Genomic DNA, 25,684 nt, shown 5'->3' with positions numbered 1-25,684 from the left:
AAATAATTTATTTTAAACATAAGGAGGATGCATAAAATGAAGAATAGAATCGAGAAATTTAATGTCATCGATGATATGAAAGTCGGCTACATATAAATGTCCAAAACTGGATTTAAGCCAAAGGCAAGTCAATAATACAAAAAGTCATCATGGTTTGACAAAATACATAGGTAAGTGGTAACGATGCGATTTATTGCTATTCCGATGGTAGTTAGTATTAAAAAAAGATATAAATGCAGTATGGTAAAAACGAATAACATACACAACATGCTTTCAATCTATACATACCTTTCCGCTGCATTCCTACTAGTTTCCCTTTCCTTCATCTTCGTTCAAGATACGGTTTCGAAAATCAGAGACCATTCGAGGTAACCCCTCTCGCAAGGAAATCTTCGGCTCCCAGTTGAGAAACTCTTTTGCTTTACTAATGTCCGGCTTCCTTTTATGAGGGTCATCAGCGGTGTTTGGTCTGAATTCTATCGTTGCACTTGGATCGATGGTCTCTTTAACAACCTGGTGAGAGCAGCTCAATGTAATCTTGCATGCATACATATTTTCAAGATTTTGATGTATATTTGATTCTATAATGTATTTTTTTTTATCTCTAACACATATCTAAGAAATGTTTCCCGTTGAAAGAAGAGAATAATCTACACAAACCTCAGCAAGCTCCAACATGGTGAATTCTCCGGGGTTACCCAAGTTGAAAGGGCCAACATGATCGCCTTCCATCAATGCCACCAATCCATTAACCTAACATTGAGAAAGTGGGAAGGTTCGAGGGCACATCAGTTTATCAACACACAGAATTCAACATCTCACATTGAGATATTTATACAACTTGTGCAAAGCACGAATATTTTCACATATCACATTCCTTAAAGTACAAAGCATTTCACCGCAAATAAACTCCCAACTGGGACAAGACAATATTACCTACCAAATCAGATACGTATTGGAAGCTACGTGTTTGCTTCCCATCACCGTATACCGTCATAGGTTGTTTGCGTATGGCCTGCACAACACGGCTGCAGCAATTAGAATTTGTCTTCTTGATGCATCTTTATCAAAATCGATGAGAATGGCATTATAGAAGACAAACCTGTGAGACGAAGTTGCTGACAACACGCCCGTCATCCAGACACATGCGAGGTCCATATGTATTAAAAATGCGTGCAATGCGTACCTGTAAAGACAGTGAAACATTGTTAGGGTCAATATAAATATTATAATGTTTTCTAAAGAAATCAAAGTATCTTCTCTAAACTTCAATAGAGCATTTACATCAAGCTGACAAATCAATCAGACCGTGATCAATAAAAACTAGATAGAATGGTATTTCTTTATCAGGAGCCTAATTCATTGTCCTCTCTTGGGAGAAGTATAGATATAATCTACATCTCATGTACTTACATTGTCTTTTATATGCTGCTGGTTGGGGTCTATGCCAAAGCTAATCGTAAGAGTTCGTGCCAAAACCGGTTTATAGATACAGATATGGTTTGTTAGATTTTTTCTTTTAAAAGACAAAAGAAAAAAGAAAGAAAATGCCAATCACTGGTTGATCCATCTTCCTCGCTCTACATGACTAAGAACAATGCTTCGTTTTTTTGTCAAGCACATTACAACATGATGGTAATGGCAGTCATCCAACGCTTCCTTTTTACATCCATGTTGCATACAGTAAGCATATATGTACTTGGAGCATTTCCTCTAGAGAATATTACTACCTATGTGCATGCACTTGTGTGTTTCGACAAAAAAACAAAACATTTGGTATCTGGTATGCAACTTGATACATCAAGCTGAAAAGGTTCGATCACCCAAATTAACCCACACAATTGGTCATGTCAGATGCATAGATAGTAAGTTAACTACAGTACCACAGGGTGTCATTGGGAAAACACATGAATAGGAAGATAAAACATGGAAAAGCAGCGAGAAAATGGGAACGTCACATTATTTGATGATATTAATAACTAAATTGAGTGCTAATTCATCACAAATTGGTTCTTAGTTCACCCAGAAATGCAATGACAATAATATCATTCTCCCGAAGAAAGATGAATACACATTCAAATATTAGTCGCAATATAATGAAACAAAAAATTCAAATCATACTGCATAACACCAGCAGATCGATGATCATGAAGCTTCAAATTCAACAAGTGGCGGTAAGATATTACCTCTACTCCAGCGCCACGATGATAATCCATGGCTAAAGTCTCAGCTGTTCGTTTACCTTCATCATAGCAACTCCGCTCACCTAATTAATCAAGGATCATTCAACCATTAAATTCACATCACAAGAGCAACATTGAAAAGAAACAAAAAACACATCTTTGCACAGAACAGCACCACCCACCAATCGGGTTTACATGCCCCCAATATGTTTCCTTCTGTGGGTGCTCGAGAGGATCACCATATACCTCGCTTGTACTAGTGAGAAGGAATCTCGCACCAACCCTCTTTGCAAGGCCCAACATATTCAATGTACCCATTACATTAGTCTTGTAATCATAAGTCAAGGATATCAAATGACTCCAAATGCTACAATCAATTCGAGAACTAAAATGTTTAGTTGTCAATTCCGAACATTACTTGAATAAGAAAGTAACCTAACAACATAAATTAATCAGAACAGCATCTTAACCATGCCAATCGATCTAATCCAACGAACACCAAAACTATCCTGTGAAGGATACAATACAGATAGACTTAACAATTTAAAACCGCACAAGAACATGGGTTAATACACATGCACACGTAATCTCATATTCATCTCCCTTCTTTATAACCATAAAACCTCCAATTCAATTTTCGCAAGCCAAATCACATAGGGATCAGCTACGATATCATATTCACAAGCATAAACACACATACCCACAAAAAATTCAACACCACATCCCATAAAAACTAAAAACTCAACACACTCTTCGAACCAACAATTTCAACAAGGATATGATGGTCTTGACCGGATTGTACTTATAATGCACCGGCGATGCAGGGCAAGCTAAATGGTAGATCTGATCCACCTCCAGCAAAATCGGCTCAACGACATCGTGCCGAATCAATTCGAACCTCGGATTCCCAAGCAAATGCACCACATTCTCCTTTCTCCCCGTAAAAAAGTTATCAAGCACGATCACATCATCTCCTCCGGCAATCAACTTATCCACCAAATGACTTCCCACGAACCCCGCGCCGCCGGTTACGACAACCCTCTTCCTCTTCCCCCTTATTCCGACCGGAACTCTCCCCACCCCATTAAAATACGGGCTACGACCCACCAGGTTCTCATATTTCCGACCCGTATCACCGCCACCCTCATAATTAACGATTGAATCATGACTTTCGGCGGAGATTCTATGCCGGGGATCTACGGATGAAGAGCTGGCGGAAGACAGGCGGGAGAGAGAGGGCTGGATGATGAAGAAAGTGGAGGCGATCAAAATGCCAACAAGAATAAAGAGAAGGCGCTGCTCCCTGAGGAGATAACTGATGGATCTCTGGATCGAACGAGTGTGTTTCAGGGATTTTGGGGAGTATGGTGGGGTCTGAGATATCGGCATTTCTTCGCCTCTTCGGTAGCTCGATTGCTTGTGCAATTGCTTCATTGCTTCGCGCTAAATTGCCCAGAATGCTTACTGATTCAAGAAATGCGAATGATGATTGATTTCAACTAACATTTGATTGGCTATCGCATTCGTATCGGATAGAGTTGAGATTAACATCAGGTAGGGAAGCTGCCTGTAAATTCACTGCCACTGTACAGGAAACACTTTGAATCTTGATTCAGATTTGTCTGTTACTTGTTCGGTGGAGGGGTGTGTGTATCCCACGTTTCCTCATATTATACTCTGATTTAATAATACCAATAATGGGTTTCAGTTGGTCTCAGGATCGACTCTTACTGATTTCAGATTGTTTTTCTAATTTATTTAGTTAGTTTAAGTATTTTCTTTGTACGAGATAACCAGTCTCTCGTTAATATTGTAGGAAATTATATTATATTTTTATAGTCATTTTGTTAGTCAATTAACTTGTCTAATTAGAGAATTTGATTTGTGATTAATTGCTAATATAACATTCAAAAAATTCGGTCATATTAATATTTTTTATCGTCGAGTTAGTATTTTAGAATGCTAATTCAGCATTTTCGATATCACATCAACAATGAGATCAAAACAAACAAAAATTAAAAGTTAGATATCAAAATAAAAAAAATTAAAAATTTAATGTATCAAAACCCAAAATTGAAGTAGTCAATTGATTAAAAAACTATTTCTCTTAAATTTTTGCTGAAATGTTATTTCCAAAATATGGTTTTTATTATTATTGAAATTTCAACGTTAGTACAATATATTTGAATTTTTTAAGCTATGTCAGATATATCGACAATACACAATGTAGTATTAATCAGTGTCATGTCAACGATATACAGCTTTATGTCAATCATCGAATAAAATTGTTAAGACGGTAAACGAAGCAATGTTTTATTATACTAAAAGCTGAAATTTGATTAGTAAGATGATAAAAATAAAATAATATCATCGCACTGGACCAATTTTATTGTTTTCCTCACAGAATATTGAAACATAAATTGTTTTGAATTTGAAATTACGTTATAAAATAACCAATAGTCGATACATCGTATATAAGTTGTTCTTAGATAAAATCATTTTGTTCGAAAGTTGATTTAATGCACTATTGTACATTTGAAAATGTGAATCGATTATTACTCCACATGTTATTTTTCGCAGGCTCATTATTGTTGTAAAGAACTAACAAAGGAGTCATAAGAGAAGGCAGAAAACAGAAAGGAATCAACTTGAATCGAGTTAGTTTGCGAGTTTGACAAAGTCGTCCCTAGTCGAATTAATTCAATTGATCTAAGAACCTTTGAATCAAATCTAAAAGTAAATGTTCATGACCTTGGGAGCTCATGATTAATTTTTAATATATTTTCTAAAAAAATTAATGAGGTATAATAAAATTAATCTTTTGAGGACTGTACTTAGTATTATCAGATATACAAAGTTTTATCTAGAGAGCCAAATTAATGAACACCTCTTGTCTCGTTAGATGAAATGTCAAGCATGACAAAGTTTTGAAATATTGAATGGCGTTTTGATTTATTTTTCTCATTGTTTTTTTTAGATTTATTTTAATATATATAATAATATAGGTTTATTTCATCATGTAGGACGAAACACTTGATAATTTATCAAAAATTATAGTTGGCGGTAACAACAAAATTCAAATATTTTAAATTGTACAATAGTTTAAACAACAATTTTGATTGTTCTAACCACCAGAGATAATTATTGCACCAAATAATCTTCCTCTCAATAATTGTAATTCTTGTAATCAATAAAAAACGAACATGTGAATCTTTTCTCTGATATCAATTGTAGGGCCGGACGTTTGTCACTTTACCAAAAACTATAATTGGTTATAACATTGCAACTCAAAACTTTTAAACTGTACAACAACTCAAGCATCATTTTTCGATTGTTTTAACTAACACGGATAATTATTGTACTCAATAAGCTACATGAGCTACGTTGAGAGTATCATTACCAAATAAACAATATTTGATAGATATCAACTTTGGCAAAAATAGATCAAAACAAAAAAATAAATCTAAAATATTAAATAAAATTAAACATTGATAAGTTACCAAACTAAAACTAAAATTCACGACAAACCTACGTGATAAAATTGTAATTTTTTCCAAATAGTTAATTGTGTTTCTAAGTCTAAGAAATAAAAACACGTATTTATTAAGCTAATTGATTAACGGGGAGGACAACTATTATATATTTTGTACAAAAAACAAAAAAAGTTATTAATCTAGGAGTGAGCCTCATGTGAGACCGTCCACAGATCATAATCTGTGAGACGAGTCAACAATATCCATATTCACAATAAAAAATAATACTCTTAGCATAAAAAGTAATATTTTTTTATGAGTGACCCAAATAAAAGATCCGTCTTATAATAATATCCGTGAGATCGTCTCACGTAAGTTTTTGTCTTAATGTATTGTACTATTGTAGTTTTCCATAGTCCTAAATATATTGCAATAAATCCAACAGTTACGTTTGGAATAATTGGCAAATTTTAAGAAGACGATAATTTCGTCTTAAAAAATATTCGAAATCTCCATTGCTTTAATCGGACATCACCCGTATACAAATTACAAATAGGAAAAGGTCATCGTACATATATATGAGGAGAATTTAAAAAAAAAATCACCTTTTAATTCTACTAAAATGAGTTTTATATCAAATTTTATTAAACAAAGGAGAGATTATGGTGACTTCGCTTAAAGTATATATAAAATTATTCTAATGGATTATATTGAAAAATTTATAGATATAATCTATATATATCTATAGATTTATCGAGGCTTTGAAAAAAATATATTTTCGTCAACGTACAAAAGCTCAAGACCTCTAAAATATACATCTATATTAAAAGCACAAAAATAAAATAAAACTTTCTAAAAATGTTAAAAACGGGAAAATTATTCATTTTTAATTAATAATTTTTTAAAAATTGCATTATTGTTTACCAGGTAAAAAAATGATATGTATTAAGTTTTGATGTAAATACAAAATATATAAATCAGAAACCAATAATAAAAAGTCACTGGATCTAAGCCACAGATCCCAAAAGTCAAAGCCGATGAGCCAAAATAATGTCAATATGGCTGTTGAACACAAATGACAAAAGAATTCAACAGGGTCATGATAAAAAAATATTAATAATAATAATAAAAAAAACAAAAACAAAAAAAAAAAACAAAGCACACCGGTCTTTCCAGACAACACTACGGAACCTCGAGATTATAAAATATGACTTTTAGGCATCAAATATCTCTCATAATATAACAGTCAGACTGATTTATCACGACTCGTGTTCGGACTCACGCCTATGTAGCTGTGCAATAGATTTTTATAATAATTATTTCGAAACTGTTGTCTTTTACGAAAATAATTAATTCAAATTACTATATAAATTTATTGTAATTTATTATAAAATAATTTAAAATCAGTGAATTTTAACATATGAGACATAATTAATTAAGCCAAGTTACTTTTTTTTATACACACCACCTACAAAGTAGGCTGCCTAAGGAGTATATTGTGTCCACATTTTTGAATCGATGTCGTCCACACAAGGTCGAGGTAGTTGAGGATTTGAAATTTCATGTGGATTTAAAACCAACGGTCATATCACACGCAGTTCTAAATATCTGTACAGTATATCTATTTATTCAATATTATTGTTGTAATTATATCAGATATATCGATTGTAAAATCAATTTTATCTTAAATCAATGAAAATCACTTTTTCCCCATTTTAAAAAGAAGAAACAGATCTTTTCAAAAAAAAAAAAAAGAAGAAGAAACAGATTAAATGGGGTATTTGAACCTATTTTTGATATATTAGTTTCTAAATTTGAAATATAAATTGCAATAGGTACCCCTGTATATGTGAATACATAAAAAAATTCATAATTTTCTTTAAACATTTACAAACACTACTTAAATATTTCATAGCCACAAAAAAAGTCCATATGTTAGCTATTCAGATTAGACATAAGCAGAGATGGAGTCAGAAATATGGCTCTGCTCGGGCTAGAATTTTAAATTCTAGAATCTTCTAATATTTTAAATTGATCTACCCTAGCTAATATCATATTATTCTAAAATTTATACAAGATTTACATATAAACTTTTTTTAAAAAAATCGGTCCACCCGGGCTAAAGCCCGGGTATATCACCTTGTAGCTCCGCCCCTATATAAGTATGTTGTTATGTTACTTAGTGTGGTCAGTCTGTGAAATAAATGTATAATTTGGTTAATAAATGTTTTAATACATAGTCAAAACTAAGAGATGCGACGTGCAGAAAAACAAAAAATTACGTGGCTTTTAAAATCAGCTTTAGCGTGGCTTTAAAAAATACAAAAAAATAATAATAAATTTTCACTAGTATATCCAAATATGGAATTATTCCCAAATTTTAATTTCAAAAAATGTTTAAAAATAAGTTTTAAATGCTCGTTTATCTGGGAACTAATACCTAATTACTATTTTTCACTAAGATTTTTCTATATTTAAATCGATGGTAAATATAACAATTATATAAAAAAAATGTCAGTTTTCAATATTAAAAAAATAATAATTTTCGAATCTGTCTCTTCCCTATGTGATTCTATAAGGTGATCATGTTTGCTATGGGAGATGGGATTGTGTTGAATAATTTATAGTGTGATTATTATAATAATTAAATAAGATATACACTAATTATAGATAAATAATAATATATTTAATTTGATTTTATGATACGAATCTTCTATTTCGGTTGTTTGTGAAAAATTATTATTTTTTATGTCGAAAATATTATTTATTATTGTAAAAATAAGTATAATTGACCGATTTTATGTATAAAGATATTCGATACCATACCTACTAATTGTATTAATCATTGCGTGATTGTAAAATACAGCAACACATTTTTATTCCAACATGAAAAAGAACAAATTAAAAGCATATATTTGCATACAGACCAAATTAGCAAACTTAATAATTGTAGAAATAATCATATAAATGTAATTGAAGTGCTTATTAAATAATTTATAATTTTGCTGAATTCTAATTGTAACAAAATTACCGTTTATTCATTTAAAGATAAATTTCTAAACCTAAACGTGAAAATCTGATTTAGCTTGGGGTTTCCTCGAGTTTCTAATTTTTAATAAAGCTGACATAGTTGCAAAATCCATTGTAAATTACAAGGGCGAATGACGCCCCTGATTTTAATGAAACTCGTGCCTAAAACTGGTTAAGTCGATGTTATATATGGGAGCACTGTCCTCGCATGATTTGGATGGAAAAAATTCACACACATATGTGATTTTAAAAAAATTAGTGGACCTCATGTATGTGTGCCCTACATGTAGAATGTAATCAACTCCTAAAACTTGTGGTTGCGTATCTAAAAAATTCCAAGACCAATCATACTATGATACAAGATATTTACTATTTAGGTATTACTACAATGTCTTTGTCTATCTTGACTTAAGAAATACAAGTGTTTCGTCGCTATGATGTGGAATTTTCTAGAAAAAAAATGGTAATGAATAATATTAAATATTATTTTAATATTATAATATTCTCATATTAAGTGGCATTTTCACTGGGCAGATCTATATGGATGACGAAAATGATTAATGCTTCATGAAAAAATAAATTAATCTTAATTTTCATTAATTAAAAGTTCTAACTCCCAAAAATCTATTAATTAATCTAATTTCTTTACGCAGCTAATGTCATAAGTCATAACTCATTAAAATTGTTTTCAATTGGGAGAAAAATATTGCTCGAGTATACCATCGATTATTTTACTTTCGGTCAAAGTTCAGAATTTTGAATGAAACAGCTCATGAATCTATTTCTTCTCGGAATAAATATTTTTTTTTAATAAATAATGAAATTTGGATGGTAATAGTTAAAGGTTTATATTTTAGAAAAATAAAACTAATTTTAACATCTGACATGATTTTATTTTGGATAATAAGTTATTCCCCCCGAATAATCCTAAAATTAATTTTTTTAACAAGAGAAATTTATATATTATATTGGACAAGTTTAACGAACGACCTGAAGATATTTTGTACGAGAGGGAGATAGTAATTGAAAGCGAATAAATTATAATAAATTTCACCAGAGCCAAAAGTCCAACAACAAATCAAAATTCCAAACATGCATTGGGTTATATATTTGCCAAGTGTGTGAACCTCAGCTTTTACGTGAAAATCGTCGAGCCAAGTTTTTTCAGACCGGCCAGGATCTTATCTCGCCACATTTACCTAAAATTATTGGACTAATTCATTTACTTAGTTAGCTGTTTCAAATCAAATATTTTTTTAATAAAAAATTATCTTATCGGGATAAATTAGAGATTAGCACAACTACATAACTTTCGAACCTCATATAATTAATTTATATTAAAAATAATTATATATTCGAACTCCACTAATACAAACAATTATAAAATTCTCTGTTACAACTTCAATATTTATCTCTAAAATCACGTGATATTTGTAGTAAAGTCCGTATATATATAATCAATGAAACCGTGACAAGATATTAATTGTGGTATATATAACTCTACCCAAAGTTTTTTTAACTATGTAAGGTGGAAGGTTTTCTTTCTTTTTTAGCTTCTATGCTAATTAATGAAGTGGGACACGTCTTATACAGACTAATTATATCATGAATTATACGTAAGATTATCATAGCGCCACGTTAATTGTCATTTGTCATCCATAAGATATTTTATGTTTCATAACATTTGTACCTATCAATGGATTATAAATCGACGAATTTCGATCATTCGATTTTTCAATCATTTAAAATGTTTTTCAACAACCATGTACGCAATTAAAAATAACCACACACACACACACACACACACACACACACACTATATGTGTGTGTGTGTGTGTGTGTGTGTGTGTGTGCGCAATATAAATATGTATCCCAAATCATTTTGATAATATACGATTGACGATCTACGCTGTACGTATCTAGCAATTGAATCTACTACTGATAGTTGATAGTATAGAAAGAAACTACTTAAAGCTTCCTTCCAACTTCTCAGCTTATGGTGATTTGGAAGACAGGTGGGCAAGGACTAAGCCACGTATAGGTGGGGTTACATATAATATCTATGTCAAAATAATAATATACTGGCGGCTCGAGCACATATATTATTATATTTATATATACATAATATTTTTCCGTTTTATTCATTTGGTTAATTCAAGTTATTTAACATGTTGCAGAATTTGAAGTTTGTAAATTATACTAGGCAAATAAATTATATTGAGTAAATTTTGTGTGAGATACTCACCCGAAAATGTATTGATAAAAATAATGAAATTCATAATCTCTATCAACTCGAACATATATTGAAAGACAATTTGGATTCACTATTTTATGCAAAGAGTTTCTCCAGGACACTCTAACTTACAGTAAATAATAATAATTAAAAAAAACAACTTTGAATTTCTGAAATTTAAATAATTGTTATATGATTGATTATTCATATTTATTTAGCTATAGTAGTTATAACAGATTTCCCACACGTACTATGATAGTAAGATATCTGTATTTGTCTTTTTAATACATAATAATAATAATGTACATATATTTAGAAGTCAACAAATTTGAAATTGTCGCTTCTCTCATGTATAAATACCTCCTCCGCACACTAGCAATTCCATCAAATTCCATTTGCCGCTTCAAGCTCAAGCTTCCATGGCGACAAAAACCATGAGAACCTTACTATTTTCACCAAAATCTTTCTCTTCATCATCCTCCAACTCTCCATCTCCTCCTTCGCGATACGGGTACTTTTCTCCATCTCGCCCGAGTTTCCACGAATCAGTCATGGAGCGGACTCTGGATATGGCGGAACCGTTCATCATGAAATGGAACACTGAGACACCAATACTCTCAGGGAATGTCACTTCTCTGTTCCACGGCAACAGACGAGAGGCCAGAGATTTCCTCAAATGCGTCAACAATCTGCATCGGGCAATGCAGCTCTTGAATATAGAGAATTCCAGCTCCGAGAGGCTAATCCGCGCCCAGAATTTGATGCAAACTGCCATGAAGAGGCTGCAGAAGGAGTTCTACCAGATTTTATCCACGAATCGTGCTTATCTCGACCCAGAATCCGTCTCGGCTCGATCTTCTTCCAGCAGCTCGATCGCATCCAGCTTGTCCGATTTCGAAGACAGTTACAGCGATGATGAAATCAGAGCTGCGGCGTTCTCGGAAGTTGAAGATGTCGCTGGTTTGGCAATGGAGGATCTGAGATTGATCGCCGAGTGCATGATTTCGTCTGGTTATGTGAGGGAATGCTTGAAAATATACAAAATCATTCGGCAATCTGTCGTTGATGAAGGAATTTACAGGCTCGGGGTGGAGAAATTTACCCCTTCGCAAATTCATAAAATGGATCAGGAAGGTTTGGATTTGAGAATCAACAATTGGCTCAACGCATTGAAAGTTTCTGTGAAGACCCTCTTCAACGGGGAGAGGATCCTCTGTGATCACGTCTTCGCCATCTCCGATTCGATCCGAGAATCGTGCTTCGCGGAGATCGCGAAAGGAGGAGCCATGATTCTGTTCGAGTTCCCAGAAAACATTGCGAAAAAGAGCAGAAGATCTCCGGAGCATATCTTCCGCCCACTCGAAATGTATGCCGCCATCTCCGATCACTGGGCGGAAATCGACTCAATCTTCTCCTCCAATCCGACGGCTATCATCAAATCCCAGGCGATGACGTCGCTCATCCATCTCGCCGAATTCGTGCGCTCCTCATTCGACGACTTCGAGTCCGCAATATCGAAGGATTCATCCAAACCGCCGATCTCCTGCGCCGGGATTCACAGTCTGACGACCCGAGTGCTGAATCACTTGTCACTCCTCTCCAATTACAGCAACGTTCTGGCGGATATCTTCGCCGATTCTGCGAAGAGCTCGTTGCCGGGCTTTCAGGTCGGATTTCCCGACGAATCTCCGGCGGCTTCTCAGAGAGTGGCGAGGCTCATTTTAGCCCTCCTCTGCAAGCTAGAGGCCAAAGCAAAGCAATGCACCAAAAATGCGAATCTTGCTAACTTGTTCCTAGCCACGAATCTCCAATACGTCGTCGTAAAAGTCCGGAGCTCCAATCTTAAATATCTTCTGGGAGAAGAATGGTTGATAAAGCACGACTCTATGGTGAAACAGTTCTTGTCAAAGTAGCGATTTTCGGTCCAACGACTTTAGTATATCACGATTCATGCATCGATAGATTTTGTCTTTTAGTTAGATAAATAAATTTTACATAATATAATTATTTATATCACTTTTAAGTATCAAATCAAATATCACACTTCAATTTGTGTTATGTACTTCATAAAATATATGAAGTAGATTGCTGATCAAATCTGTGTACTTGTCAGAAATATATGGCCGAACCCAAATTTGAATTGTAAACATTTCATTGTGAAAGAAATTTATTCTCTCATGTGTCGTATTATGTGAGTTAGATCTCTTAATTGGGTTATCTATGAAAAAATATTACTTTTTATGTAAGAATATTATTTTTTATTGTGAATATCAGTAGGATTGATCCGTCACACACATAAAGATTCGTGAGATCGATTGTACAGTATATTAAATATGGGGTTCACATAGTATCGATTTATTTGAATGTAGGATTTTGGAGGTGTGTTTTTTAAGAGATTGTTTTTGTTAATAAAAAAATATTGGAAATTGATTTATCCACTCAAGAACTGCGCGAGTTGCTCGATATTATAAAATTGTGCTTAAAATTTAAATGAAGGCTAGGGCCTAGGAACTTACCTACGCCAATGTTCCACACTATAAAGAACAATGCGAACATTCATGCAAGTAATGATGATAAATGAAACAAATGATAATCAAATTCACATTATATTGATACCTTAACGATAATAAATTTCCAATATTTATTTGATATCAAAACTTCAATGCTCAATTGGTTTTGAAATAATTAAATTTTAGAGCAAAACTCTTTAAATTTTTTTGTCGAGTTTGAGCTTTTAAATACTCCTATTAATATTTATATAAATTTAAATTCATATTCATAAAGAAACCAATACATCGATCAACAAAATTATTTATAAAATAAATTTGATAAAAATAACCATTTGTATACTATACTTTGTTATAATGGTTACTTATAGGATAATAATCAAAACGTGAAGCTTGGTCTGTTATACGATTTAAAATATTCAAGTTATATTCTTATCGTTAACTATAACAAAATATTTTACGCTAAAAAAATCCATTATAGCGCAGTTTTTCATTCTCCCACGAGGCACCATATTTTACACTAAATCAGGGCCTTTTTCCCGTTGCGCACCAAATATGGCTCAATGAGATGTCCTGCCCACATTTGGTGCAATCATTTTATTTTTTATTTTTTTAATACAATTATTTGTTTTTAATATTTATAAATAATGTATAGATAATAATTTAATAATTATTTTATGGTTTAATAATTAAATATTTAAACATAAAAATTTAAATATAATCATTCATTTAATTTAATAAATAAATGTTTAATTATGACTTTATTTTAATATTTATTTATATAATTAAATGAATGATTTGATTTAATGATTTATAAATAATATAATATCTACTACACATGCAACAATTACTATAACAATACAATTCATAAACTAAATAATATGATAGCTTAATACAGATATAAAAAATTAGTATTAAAAAGATATTAAATAAAAGATAAAAATTAATATATGTAAAATAAAAGAATATTTCGAAAAATTTGAAGTTAAGAGTTTGAGATGAATGTTTTATTTGATATAGAAATCACACTATTCTAGTGTAAAAATTGAACCAAAATAAATTTTGTTGTTAGAGCCGACAAAAGAGATTTAAAGCAAATAAGTTAAACTGTTTACTGACCAAATGTTCTTTTGTATCGAGTACATGTATTTCTTCTAAAAACCCGATTTCTCGCGGTGATATTCAACATACGTGAGTATCATTCATTCGATGCATATAGCTAGAACCAATCGAGGACATTGTATATAATGATATACACCCGTTTTACAATACATATCAAACTCAGGAACATGGTGTATCAACAGGAAGAGGGATGAGTTGCCACCCTGTGCAGTGTTGAAGAAAATGTTTGAGATCTTCTGTGGGAGCTTCCGCGGTCCAGGTCTGGTAGTGCTCGCAGGGACGAAACACGCGAGTTTCAGTCGGAAGGGGCTTTAAGCCAGACTGAGTTCCACAAACAAACAAGTCGCCTTCGGAAATGATGCACCCACTGCATTCGTTTGCCTTGTCTGTTGCCTGCAAGGAGACCCACGAAGAGAGGGGGTTAAACTAAATATTAGTCACATTCCCAAACACACCACTTCAAGAAAACACCATACCTTCTCCGTGAGATATTTAAAGGCCACCTTCTTTTGTCCAGCTTCATATATGTTGCGTTGTGAGTATATCTACAACCAACAAAAATGTAAAGAGACACTAATAACGGAACCGAAAGTTCAAATCCACGTTAAAAAACCGTCTCCCTCAAATCACACTCAAAATACCAATAAACATATTTCAACTTATAGAAAAACTCAAGCGAAACAAAAAGATATGGCACAATCATCACCTGTGAGTCAACACTAGCACAAACAGCATAAATTCCCCAACATCTGCTATAGTTATTGTACAAGTGTACTCTCCCGAATCGAACCCTTGGGTGCCTCTGCCGAGTCCCATCAAAGAAACAATGGTGAATTGTAACCCTCATACATCTGTCACAGGTTTTGGAAGGATCCCCCCCGATAAGTATCGTTTTATCATGATTCGAGAAGTGGCACCTGAATTCAACAAGTTAAAACTAACGCAAAGAAAGAAAAACAAGGATCAATTTTCAGTGTATGTGAGCAGTGGCCAACCGAGAAACTGTAATATCGGTGCTTTCGAGTGTGATATCTATCAGTCCGTCAGAGTAATCGCTGAGGCTGCAACGATCTATCCATATGTGCTTGGATTTTGGCTTGATCTGAATCGCATCCACGTCGTGTCCTCTGCCACCTTCGAGGATTAGATTGCATATTATCACATGCTCACACTCCTTTAATCTTAGGCCCTTTTCAGTGAGTTTAATCTTCTGGCCGCGCCCATCGATTGTTTTGTAGGATGATACACTTAAAGTTGAGGAGAGTTTGATGGTTCCCGAAATTTCAAAGATGATCCATAAAGGTTCTTTTTTGCGGCACCCATCACGTAGTGAACCTGGTCCATCATCTGAAAATCCACACAAAAGGGTTCATAAATCCGCCGTGCTGTGCGCTAGAAGTGCGCGCAAATCGGCTATGAATCACGTAAAGACGGACACTAGAGCAGGGCCTTGCATTAGTCAAAATGCACTATTGAACCATCAGAGTTTCTGATTTTGTCCCCAATTATGCGCACACGAGGTCGATAAAACTAGCTCGTTTATCCATCTAGAGCATATTTATGAGAACTTTTGAATTCTCTTTGGATATTGGTCAAAACATCAATCCTTCGGACAATATATTAACAGTATACATGAAACAGGTATATTAAAGTAAATACTTCAGAATCAGCAGCCTCAAGAATCTGAATTTTAAAATCTGATAAACATGTAACAGCAAAAGTAAATAATCTAATTAAGATTCTTCAAAATTGGCTAATCCTGTTAAATCATCAACGAGCTAACACGAACTTGACAGGATAGAGTAATAAATAAATCATGCAATTCTTCATATCGGTTTTTGGGATGAAAGTTAAAGTTATTTCAGTCCAGTGAAAATCTCAGAGTTCGAAAGTACAGTATTTAAAAGTACATTTCCTATATGATTAACCGATCGAATGAGAAAATCTAACTAGCAGCTCTATCCAATCCAAGAAAGGAAAAATCCAATCTTTTGCAAGAAGAAATTAACAACGTAATTACATCTTACCGGCGAGGGTGGTGACACGATAAACGGCACCGTTCTGCCCTCCGACTGCGGAGCGGCCGAAGCCCTCTGCTTGTCCGGATAAAGCCCGCAAGCTGGAGTCGACATGGCCATAAGGCAAACTCAACCCCATGTTCAGTTCTCCAAATGGGGTGGAGATTTTTGTTGTGGAGTCTATACATACATATACACACATACATGATACATACATATATACATACACGTATATACATATTATTGGAATTGACCAAACATGTAACGGCCGTTGTTAATTGATAACGTATTTATTAATGATTTTTAATGGTTTTAATTCGTGGAAGGCATGAAACCGACCGACACATTTTTGCCAATGCAAGAAAGAGGCTCCAAATGTATGGAGAAGAATTAGCTTGGGCAGGGCAGACAAATATCAATGAACTTTGGTCTTATCTTTATTTCCAGATTGCCTGTCCGGAGTCACTGCATGTATATTTGTACACGTATTTCGCGACAAGAAACTAGAACCTCGTTTGGGTAAAAAAAATCTTCAACAATTTCTATCCTATTATTATTATTTTTTATTTATGCATTAGTTTGATTAAGTACTCAATCCTATGATATTATTATGTACACATTAAATCATTGTAATTTATATGTTGTGTTGTTTGTAGTTTATCATAGGTTTAATCGGGAACTTTTTTTTGAGGGATGAAATTAGTTTTCGAAGTACTTAAAAAAAATATTGAGAAAAGCCATATAACAAATAATATCATGTGCTACGAAAAAGTTTTAATGTGTTTATTTTTGAAAAAGCTAAAATTGGAAGAGTCGATACCAACCGATGGACCTATCTCATATAAAATATATGTATAATCAATAATTATATGATCAATTATTTGACAGATCAAGTTTTGTACGATTAATAAGAGGATAATCCCATATAAAACATGAGTCTGTCGAGTATGACTCTTGTGAGACGGTCTCACGAATCTCTATCTGTGAGACGAGTCAACCCTATCGATATTCAGAATAAAAAATAATACTCTTAACATAAAAAATAATATTTTTTCATGAATGACCAAAATAAGATATCTGTTTCAGACCACGACTCATGAGACACAAGTTTTTGCCATAAAATATATGTTACCCAAGAACATGTTCTCCGATTTTTCAAGATCAAAATAATCAAACGCAAAATTCAGAAGTAAGAATCCCAACTGGGCCATGATTTTGAAATTTTTTATGAATGTTATTCTCATGAGATAAAGCAAATAAAAATACAAAGGATTCGGGCAATAACATCAACGATTGACTTAGGCAAATCGTTTTTTTTACATTCCAATTATTGTTACTTTTATACACAAAAAAATGTAGTGGTACAAACATCATTAAAGAGCTTTACGAACTCAGTGAAGTTTTATTATCCTGATCAATGGTTTACATGGCTAGAGAAAAATGCGTTGTTTACACAGAACAAGTGAGCTTCAATACATTCTTCCGGTGAAGAAGAAGAAGAAGAAAACTACTGGTCATGAATGGAAGTCTACGGTTACCTTCGAAAATGATACTGTCTCTTTTACAACCGTATCTCGTTTCGTATATCATATATTTAGATGAATGATGCATCTAAGTCATCTATATATGTGACACATGAGATTCAACGCTGATTGAAACGGATGATTCAAACCGAAAAATATTGTCCACCGTTTCTAACAAATCTTCTACAGTCCCTCAATATCGGGCAAGGGAGTTTTCCAGTAATTCCACGAGTTAAAATCTTCCTGCAAAACAAGTATAAATGGGCGTCTCACAAAAAAAAGAAGAAGACATATTACCCTCCCTCCCAATGATGGAGATAATACCTGCTCGACGAGCGAAGTAGGCGGAAACATGTCATTCACTAATGTGTGCAATGAAGTGTATGATTTGACATCGATGCGATGATTAATGGCCACTTCGCCCTGGAAGAATGTGAATAAAATTATCGGGACAGAGGTAGAGAAGATGAATATGTACCTTGAGTTGGCGTCTTATTTTGCAAAGAAACGAGCGGGAAGGTTACTACCTTAGGGTTGATGATGAAAATCTTGCCCTTCGGAATACCTATTTTCCGGTAACTAAGCTCATCAGTGTCTCTATTTCCAAAACCCGCGTAAAACGGGTTATAATCAGAAGGGAATAGAGCCTTAATATCCTGCAAAAATCGTGTTATTACAAGGGGAAAGCATATGCCAGTGAAGATACACCATAATTACTAATTCTTACCTCTAAACAGGCAATCTTGAATTCATGAGGAGCTCTTCTTATGACTGCCATCAAGTAAGTAGGTTTGTCAAATACACAGGACGATGAAAAGATTACTCTAGGTGATAGCAGTCTTCCTCATTTGAGATAATAAACATTTCCACATAAATTCTCTGTCTTTGAGTTCTCTATTGTTTCGTTTGTTGTTTGTTTAACAAATCTCACCAATTCTCATATACTAGCAAGAAGACAGAACATAAGAAGAAACCATGGAATATTATCAATCCCTTAATTTCAAATCAATAATAAAATACAGAGAAAATAAAATACGTGCTTTAGTAGATGATGGCATGGTTCCCAGATATACGAAGCCAATTAAATCAAAAAAGGCCACCAACCAAGAGATTCGGTTTTACTATCGTCTCACTTTCAAGGCATGCATTTAAAAAATTCTCACACAGAACATTTCCGTCATTATATGCACTCAAAGGATTTTGGTGCAACATAATTAATAAGTGATTCTCACAAAAAGGATCCTACCTTCTCGATACAGTGAGGGAAATAAACCATCTGGGGAAATAACAACAGGTCCATTTGGTAAGCTTTTGCCATCCTGCAAGCATTGAATGAAATTCGCTAGGTTAATCCCGTTACATCTATTGAGTGCAAAGATAGTAGTAACTGGAAAATTAGTAATAAATTATACAAATGACGACATTGGGTCGATGAACTTGGATTTAGCACACGAACTCTAAAATACCTAAGGCTGAGTTTAGATTTAGCGAGGGATTTAGAGTGAAATGATATGAAAAAACAACAGATTCCAATGACACTGCTGTAAGGATGTTCAGATTTAGCAAGGGATTTAGAATGAAAGGACATGAAAAACAATAGATTTCCAATGACTATGCTTGAATTAATGGATTTGAAGTTATGGATTTGATCCATGATTTCAAATTCCTTGAATTGTTAGCATCGATAAAATTTAAGTGAATTTTAAAAACACTCTATATCAAGTTAAACAATTGTGTTGAATTTGAAATAAATCCAACATGAGTGTCAATTGAAATCAATTCTTCGAATCCTTTCCCAATTCGAAAAGGAATTTCAAATAATCTCGAAGATAACCTGACAATAAATTTCAAATTCTCTATTTTTTTTGTAGCCAAAAACACATTTGATAGTTTTGGATAAAGGATATTAGATCCATGAAGCTCAAATATGTCAAACCGATTACAGTCTCAAGTGTATCTTTTGTAGTCGTCAAAACTAAGTTTCAGGACTATTTTTAGGCAACATCATTATGTAATCCAACCTGCTTAGCTAAAAAAACGGGTACCAACATATTTTTTAATCATTTGCGTGATTAATAGTTAAAAGGAAAAGTACATAAAACTTGAAATCAGATCAGTCCATACCTGCTTGAGATTGAACAAAAAGCTTTTTGTCAAGTATGCTTGAACGATTGCACGGGCACTCAAAAATAAGAGCTGGTATCCATTCTCCTACACCGAATGAATTACACATTTATCATTTATCTATCACCATTTATTGATGGTCGCATTTGATTGCTTTGATTAGACATTGATAGATGTTTTATTAAGTCTTGTCAGTTGATTAGAAGCCACATAGAAACTAATTCTGGTTCACCAAATATAGATATTCGAAAATACCCACCTTAATAAAGAACAAAAATAATACCTAGGGATATGTTGTAATTTGCAAAAGACATTCAGTTGTCCATTGGTTATGGATGGCAATGTGATAAATTTGATTTTGAAATCTTGGCATTCGCATTCAAAGTATATCAAAAACTTCATAATAAACTAGCAAAAGATGCACACGTGTTGCATATGTTATTATTATTTTTAATTTGATCAAATAATACTAAACAATTAATAAAAAATTATTTTTAATTAGAAGAGATGTTCGATTTAAAAAAGAAGTTTTGTTTAGATTTTTTTTTATGTAAAATATGAAGTGACTTGTGGAGGTTTTAGTGGGGTAAAAAGAGTAATTATGGAATTAAATATTTTGGTGTCCTCTAAGGTAGTTAATATGACGAACACATTTTTAATATATAGTATAAATTATATTTTACTTAAAATCCCCATAGGTTATACACATACATTGCGTTCTGGTCCTGCCATTAGCTTTAAAATAAACAAGAAATTCAGATGAACATAAAAACCAAAGAAATCTTGAAAAATGAAAAATATTCAGGTAGCATCAGATTCTAATAAAATTGCAACTTGTCAGAACTCGTTTTTTGACTCTTTGGCTCGAAATCCATAAAGGAATGTTTATAAATGTATTCACATTTCATACATCAGCATATGCATATCTTTATTGAACGTCAGGTCAATATTTTTAAGTATTCGGACATAAACTATGAGAATCATGGAGATGTTTTGCCATGAATTACCTTTATAGCCGAAAAAAGACGAGCTATTCCAGAATGAGTCCAGTCCCTTCCCACTAATGGCATAAATTGACCAAGAACGTCAGACCTAGACACAAGGATACAAGACATAATAGGTCATATTAGAAATCAAATAATATAATCTAAAATCAAATTTGCTAGTATTATGATCGATAATATAGCCTTCATATGATTTACTGTGATAGTCATAAGAAATATTTTCGATCATATCATCCTCAACTTATATTCAGCAATGTTGCAAATAGTAATGTTGCAAGAAAAATACTTCTAGGGCACATCACAAGTTAATTCATCGCAAGAATGATTTATAATTTACCTGGTAATTGTCCCATCAACATCAGAAATAACAATTCTTGTATTCCACTTCCACAGGTATATATGAGCTTCAACCTGTCCAGAAAGTATGAATAAAGATGAGTATTTCCCACTCTAAATAATTAACCAATCTAAGCACAAATATCGACCAGGAACCTTTTGGGATCCAAGAACTCTTGTTGAGAAAATGAAATTAACCATATTCTGCCCCTCTTTGAGATTCAAAGATGCTATTTGGTCAATTGTGGGGACATTGGTCCTTATAATTTGCTTTCGTGGAGACTCTGTGTCTGAATGGACTATTGAACTTGGTTCTTCAGGTTGGCTCTGTGAGACTGATCCAGGATCAACAAATGCTTCTTCTTTTGATGAGTTACTACCTGTATGCTCAAGTGTTTTGACTCTCCTAAATGGGATTGGCCAGAGCCTCCAACTTCGTGATGGAGTTGAAGTCATATCAGAATCATCTTCCTTCGATTCTGGCGTCTCTTTTTCCACAGGGACTACATCTTGTGGCTCAATTGGAAGACTCAAACCAAAAGCGGCTATACCAAGAATGACATGTGCTGCTTTTTCCCATTTTAAGTACTTCCCTTGTATTCTAAGGATTAAGTTTTCATTCTTCAAAATCGAAGCGGCAGAAATCTTAAACTCCTCCATTGATATGTGGTTTGCATGAAAGGCATCTTCCGCTGCACTTGAACCCATTCCAGCATGAAGCAAGTTTCCGCAAAGAGATATCTCCAGCCCTGTCGATAAATAATAAACATGAGAAACAGTATTAATATCTCAGAAACCAAATAATATACTTTAGAATCAGAATGGATATTGTTAAAGATCCAAATAAAAAAATTTATATGATTTTATCCTGATCGTGTTATAAGAAAGAATACATAACATTTTATCCCAATACATTTTCACTTACATAGAGAAACTATGACGTGGAATCTATGAGAGGTTAATAGAGTTCTAGCCTTCTGGACATCGGGTCATGATGTTGACCTTCATGGCCGAGTCACGTAAATCATGTGTCATGTCGTGTTTCTCATAACTACATTCCTACTATTTCAAAATTCAAAAATAGCACATGAAATCCTGCTTTATTGTTAAAACGAAATAAAATAACATGCATTGCATATACATCTGTTTTAATACCTTTAATAGAAGCTCCAGTGTAATTTTCAAGGTGCTCACTTTTACTACATTCTTCTTCAGAAGCAGAAGCTCCCTCACCACTATGCATTCTTACGGATGCTAGATCTACATCCGCTTGAATCGGCGGTTCTGGAGCATTGTTATCAGACTGGACTGCGAGGCTAACTGAACCATCATATTCTGTATCAGAAGTTTTTCTTTGGTGGGATTTAGGTTCAACCTTCAACTCTGGTAAAGGGGCACTGCTATGAAATCCAGAATCTTGAGGGAATACTACATCGTTGTTTCTTGATATTTCTTTGTTTCCCTCTTCAGATTCATCATTTAGCAGAGGACTTCGAGGAGACTTGTCAAGAACTTCTAACGAAGAATTCATATGTTCTTCATCCTCATCGGTAGGCTGGATTGCCAATTCCAGAAGCTCCACGCAGCTTTTAAAAACTTCATTCCTATTAAATGGTTTAGATGCAATATCGGAAGTGCTGTCAATATTATGTTCTCTGTCCAGATGACTGGAGTCTGGAGTTCCTTGTTCACTATATGGATGCTCTTGATCTATCTTACAAGTTTCTAAATGTGGTAAAGAAGACAAAGACAAAGTCCCATTATTTGCTTCATGCATATTTATGGTGGTAACTTTATGAGAGGCATCAATTTCACTCAATAAATCAGCGGGCCAAGAAGCTTCACCTCCGTTGTAATCTTCAGTCCCCTCTCCTGGGCCAAGGTGAAATTGAGGCGTGCTTAGTTGCACATTTTCGGCATTCCTCTCGGATGATGATATAGGCGCTGTCAATATATGCCCATCAACACTCACCAAAATGACCTCTGAATTTGAATCCTGTGACTCTAAAACATGTTCCATGTTCCCTAAATTGTCAAATCTACCAGAACCATATTCAGAAAACTCGACTGAATCCTCCAGTGAAAATTGGTCATCTTGAAACTCGTAAAATATTCTCTCCACATCAGAATCATCCCTCTCTAACCTGTCCATGCCAAGGGTAACACGTTCATCTCGCACCTCTACCTCACCATCATTATACTCATTAGTCTCTGATCTGTGAAATTCACTTCCTTTTAGTTCTTCATCATCATTAATGCTGGCTTCGAGTTTATCTGGGTCCTTGCAACCCTCATCACCATCCTTCTCTGGATCAACTTCTCGAACAAAATAAGCTTCACCAGAGTTATCAAGATACATGTGGAAATTGGCTTCAACACCATTAACTTCTATTCGAACTACCTTCTCAGCCCCTTTAAGAACACCCTGAAACTTACCGAATCGCACGTACCAAGGCGTACTCCTAAAGGTCCCATCATGCTGCTTGACAACAATTATGTCCACCGCCCCACCAAATGGATGAAATGGGGTGGCAACAGAGTACATTCCTTGGGTAATAATACTGCCAAATTTACCCACCACATTCATTTTCCCTTTCCGAAAATGTAAAAAACAAAAACACAAAATTTCCAAACTATCACTTTGTATATCTCGTTATCCGATCAATTGAAGAACCTTAAAGAATCAACCCAAATCCATCCCATTGGAAAACACTGCGAAAACAGAATTCTGATTTATTTTCACTTCAAGTAATCTGCAGGTAAGATATTCACCGCAATAAATTAAATGATCGCCCAAAATTTCTCCCTAATGCTTTCGAATTCTATCGACTAAAACGCATAAAGATCGCCACTTTACATCAAGAATTCACAAAACGAACCAAACCCAGACCAGAAATCAAACTCAAAATTCAAGAATCCATTTTAACATAATTAAAATGCAAGAAAACATTAAAATTTACATACCCAAATTTTCGAAGGCCCCAGAAATATATTCGTGCTCGGAAGATTGAGAAATCAATTCAAACACGATTGAGAGACTCAAGAAACTGCATATAGTCGTTGGATTTTAACACCCGAGGAAGATTCCCAGGATATTAATTTTCTCTCTCTTGAAGGTTGGTGATGGGTAGAAACTATACTTATTTTTGGGAATTATATACAGATGTCATTACTGATTAGAAGGAATTGTTTTCATTTTTTTATGGTTGAAAACTTTGAAATTAACAGGACAGTGTCATAAATTCCTTTACTTCTCATCTCAACAAATAAATAGGTAATGCTTCATTGCCAGAAATTTGCATTCGCCAACTAACCCCTCATTTCTTGCGGAAATTACTTTTCTTCTCCAATAAATTTTTTTGTTGGAGAAATTGGAACAATTTTCGATTCTAATTCTCTTTTTAGAACCTAAACCAAAAAATGATATCCACTTTGGTTTTTGAAAGACCATTATCCCTTTTTATTTAATTAAAATTTCTATAAAAATCCAATTCAACAAAATTATGAACTACTTAAATTTAAGTAAAATTATCTATTTCCAAACAAATTAGAGGGAAGAAATCATTTTCTCGTGAAAAATAAATTGAGAAATCAATTCCTTATGTTTTTAAATGTATTAGAATTAGATATTAACTGAAGAGAAATGATCTATTATTATTTAAATTTATTTTATATCTGATATATAACATTAAAAATATTTGTCGTTACAATATCCAAGAATTAATGATGATGTATGGTAAATTTATATAAATTAGTTTGGTGAGAAATATTTTAATATTAATTTATGACTTTGCTTCTATTATAAATAATTAATCGGTCATTGATTGACTATAAAAAGAATTATAAATAGGCATTTTAATGCTATATAAAAGTCATTACTTTCTCCGTGATAGATTATTCAAATAAATCACATGAGAAAAGAATCTAATTTTTCGGGAAGAATTATTTATTTATTCTATCGATAAAAAAAAATTAGTAAATTTAACCGAACAACAAAAACGTGGAGACATAAATATAAAGGCAGCGACGGCTAAAGAGTCACCGAGGGGCCACGAATGATGGATATATATATATATATATATATACATATATATATATATATATACATGAAAAAATATTACGTTTTATGCT

General features: G+C 33.4%; 4 protein-coding genes across 5 annotated transcripts; 1 reads left to right on the top strand and 3 right to left on the bottom strand.

Moving 5' to 3' along the window:
* Positions 1–71: 71 nt before the first annotated feature.
* On the bottom strand, positions 72–3,859 carry LOC140826170 (UDP-glucuronic acid decarboxylase 1-like). Its single transcript, XM_073188333.1, has 7 exons — positions 2,943–3,859; positions 2,366–2,510; positions 2,187–2,266; positions 1,103–1,186; positions 941–1,015; positions 661–753; positions 72–513 (listed from the first exon to the last, which is right to left on the bottom strand). Exons 1-7 carry the CDS (start codon positions 3,615–3,617, stop codon positions 307–309), a joined length of 1,359 nt encoding a protein of 452 aa, XP_073044434.1. The 5' UTR covers positions 3,618–3,859; the 3' UTR covers positions 72–306.
* A 7,298-nt stretch (positions 3,860–11,157) lies between these two features.
* LOC140826168 (exocyst complex component EXO70H1-like) lies at positions 11,158–12,977 on the top strand. Its single transcript, XM_073188331.1, has 2 exons — positions 11,158–12,894; positions 12,944–12,977. The coding sequence occupies exon 1, from the start codon at positions 11,339–11,341 to the stop codon at positions 12,830–12,832; it is 1,494 nt and encodes a 497-aa protein (XP_073044432.1). The 5' UTR covers positions 11,158–11,338; the 3' UTR covers positions 12,833–12,894; positions 12,944–12,977.
* Positions 12,978–14,605: 1,628 nt separating this feature from the next.
* On the bottom strand, positions 14,606–16,763 carry LOC140826167 (probable pectate lyase 4). The gene is made up of 5 exons (XM_073188330.1): positions 16,576–16,763; positions 15,544–15,895; positions 15,255–15,465; positions 15,025–15,093; positions 14,606–14,941 (listed from the first exon to the last, which is right to left on the bottom strand). The coding sequence occupies exons 1-5, from the start codon at positions 16,703–16,705 to the stop codon at positions 14,708–14,710; spliced, it is 996 nt and encodes a 331-aa protein (XP_073044431.1). The 5' UTR covers positions 16,706–16,763; the 3' UTR covers positions 14,606–14,707.
* Positions 16,764–17,945: 1,182 nt separating this feature from the next.
* Positions 17,946–24,785, bottom strand: LOC140826166 (phosphatidate phosphatase PAH1-like). 2 transcript variants are annotated; one of them, XM_073188328.1, is made up of 11 exons: positions 24,518–24,785; positions 22,709–24,306; positions 21,710–22,302; positions 21,555–21,628; positions 21,221–21,305; positions 20,214–20,300; positions 19,336–19,408; positions 18,817–18,860; positions 18,617–18,745; positions 18,414–18,512; positions 17,946–18,332 (listed from the first exon to the last, which is right to left on the bottom strand). In XM_073188328.1, exons 2-11 carry the CDS (start codon positions 24,138–24,140, stop codon positions 18,273–18,275), a joined length of 2,676 nt encoding a protein of 891 aa, XP_073044429.1. In that variant the 5' UTR covers positions 24,141–24,306; positions 24,518–24,785; the 3' UTR covers positions 17,946–18,272. The 2 variants fall into 2 exon arrangements, with proteins under 2 accessions (XP_073044429.1, XP_073044430.1); XM_073188329.1 differs by having other exon boundaries at positions 22,709–24,265.
* Positions 24,786–25,684: the final 899 nt, after the last annotated feature.

Source organism: Primulina eburnea, chromosome 3 (genome assembly GCF_022965805.1).
Source record: "Primulina eburnea isolate SZY01 chromosome 3, ASM2296580v1, whole genome shotgun sequence".
In the NCBI taxonomy this organism is placed as follows: domain Eukaryota; kingdom Viridiplantae; phylum Streptophyta; class Magnoliopsida; order Lamiales; family Gesneriaceae; genus Primulina; species Primulina eburnea.
Note: the sequence above shows the minus strand (reverse complement) of the source record. Positions and strands in the feature narration are given on the sequence as shown.

What these genes read in the sequence shown, in the direction of transcription:
- LOC140826170 (XM_073188333.1), bottom strand. Translation starts at nt 3,617, where the DNA reads ATGAAGCAATTGCACAAGCAATCGAGCTACCGAAGAGGCGAAGAAATG. An exon ending in GGGGCATGTAAACCCGATTG is followed by an intron (nt 2,267 to 2,365) that starts GTGGGTGGTGCT and finishes TTGATTAATTAG; the next exon opens with GTGAGCGGAGTTGCTATGAT. An exon ending in CCATGTTGGAGCTTGCTGAG is followed by an intron (nt 514 to 660) that starts GTTTGTGTAGAT and finishes TGCTCTCACCAG; the next exon opens with GTTGTTAAAGAGACCATCGA.
- LOC140826168 (XM_073188331.1), top strand. Translation starts at nt 11,339, where the DNA reads ATGGCGACAAAAACCATGAGAACCTTACTATTTTCACCAAAATCTTTC.
- LOC140826167 (XM_073188330.1), bottom strand. Translation starts at nt 16,705, where the DNA reads ATGGGGTTGAGTTTGCCTTATGGCCATGTCGACTCCAGCTTGCGGGCT. An exon ending in GTGCTAGTGTTGACTCACAG is followed by an intron (nt 15,094 to 15,254) that starts GTGATGATTGTG and finishes TGTTGGTTGTAG; the next exon opens with ATATACTCACAACGCAACAT. An exon ending in TTAAATATCTCACGGAGAAG is followed by an intron (nt 14,942 to 15,024) that starts GTATGGTGTTTT and finishes GTCTCCTTGCAG; the next exon opens with GCAACAGACAAGGCAAACGA.
- LOC140826166 (XM_073188328.1), bottom strand. Translation starts at nt 24,140, where the DNA reads ATGAATGTGGTGGGTAAATTTGGCAGTATTATTACCCAAGGAATGTAC. An exon ending in CACTGGAGCTTCTATTAAAG is followed by an intron (nt 22,303 to 22,708) that starts GTATTAAAACAG and finishes ATTTATCGACAG; the next exon opens with GGCTGGAGATATCTCTTTGC. An exon ending in CTACTTCGCTCGTCGAGCAG is followed by an intron (nt 18,333 to 18,413) that starts GTATTATCTCCA and finishes CTTGTTTTGCAG; the next exon opens with GAAGATTTTAACTCGTGGAA.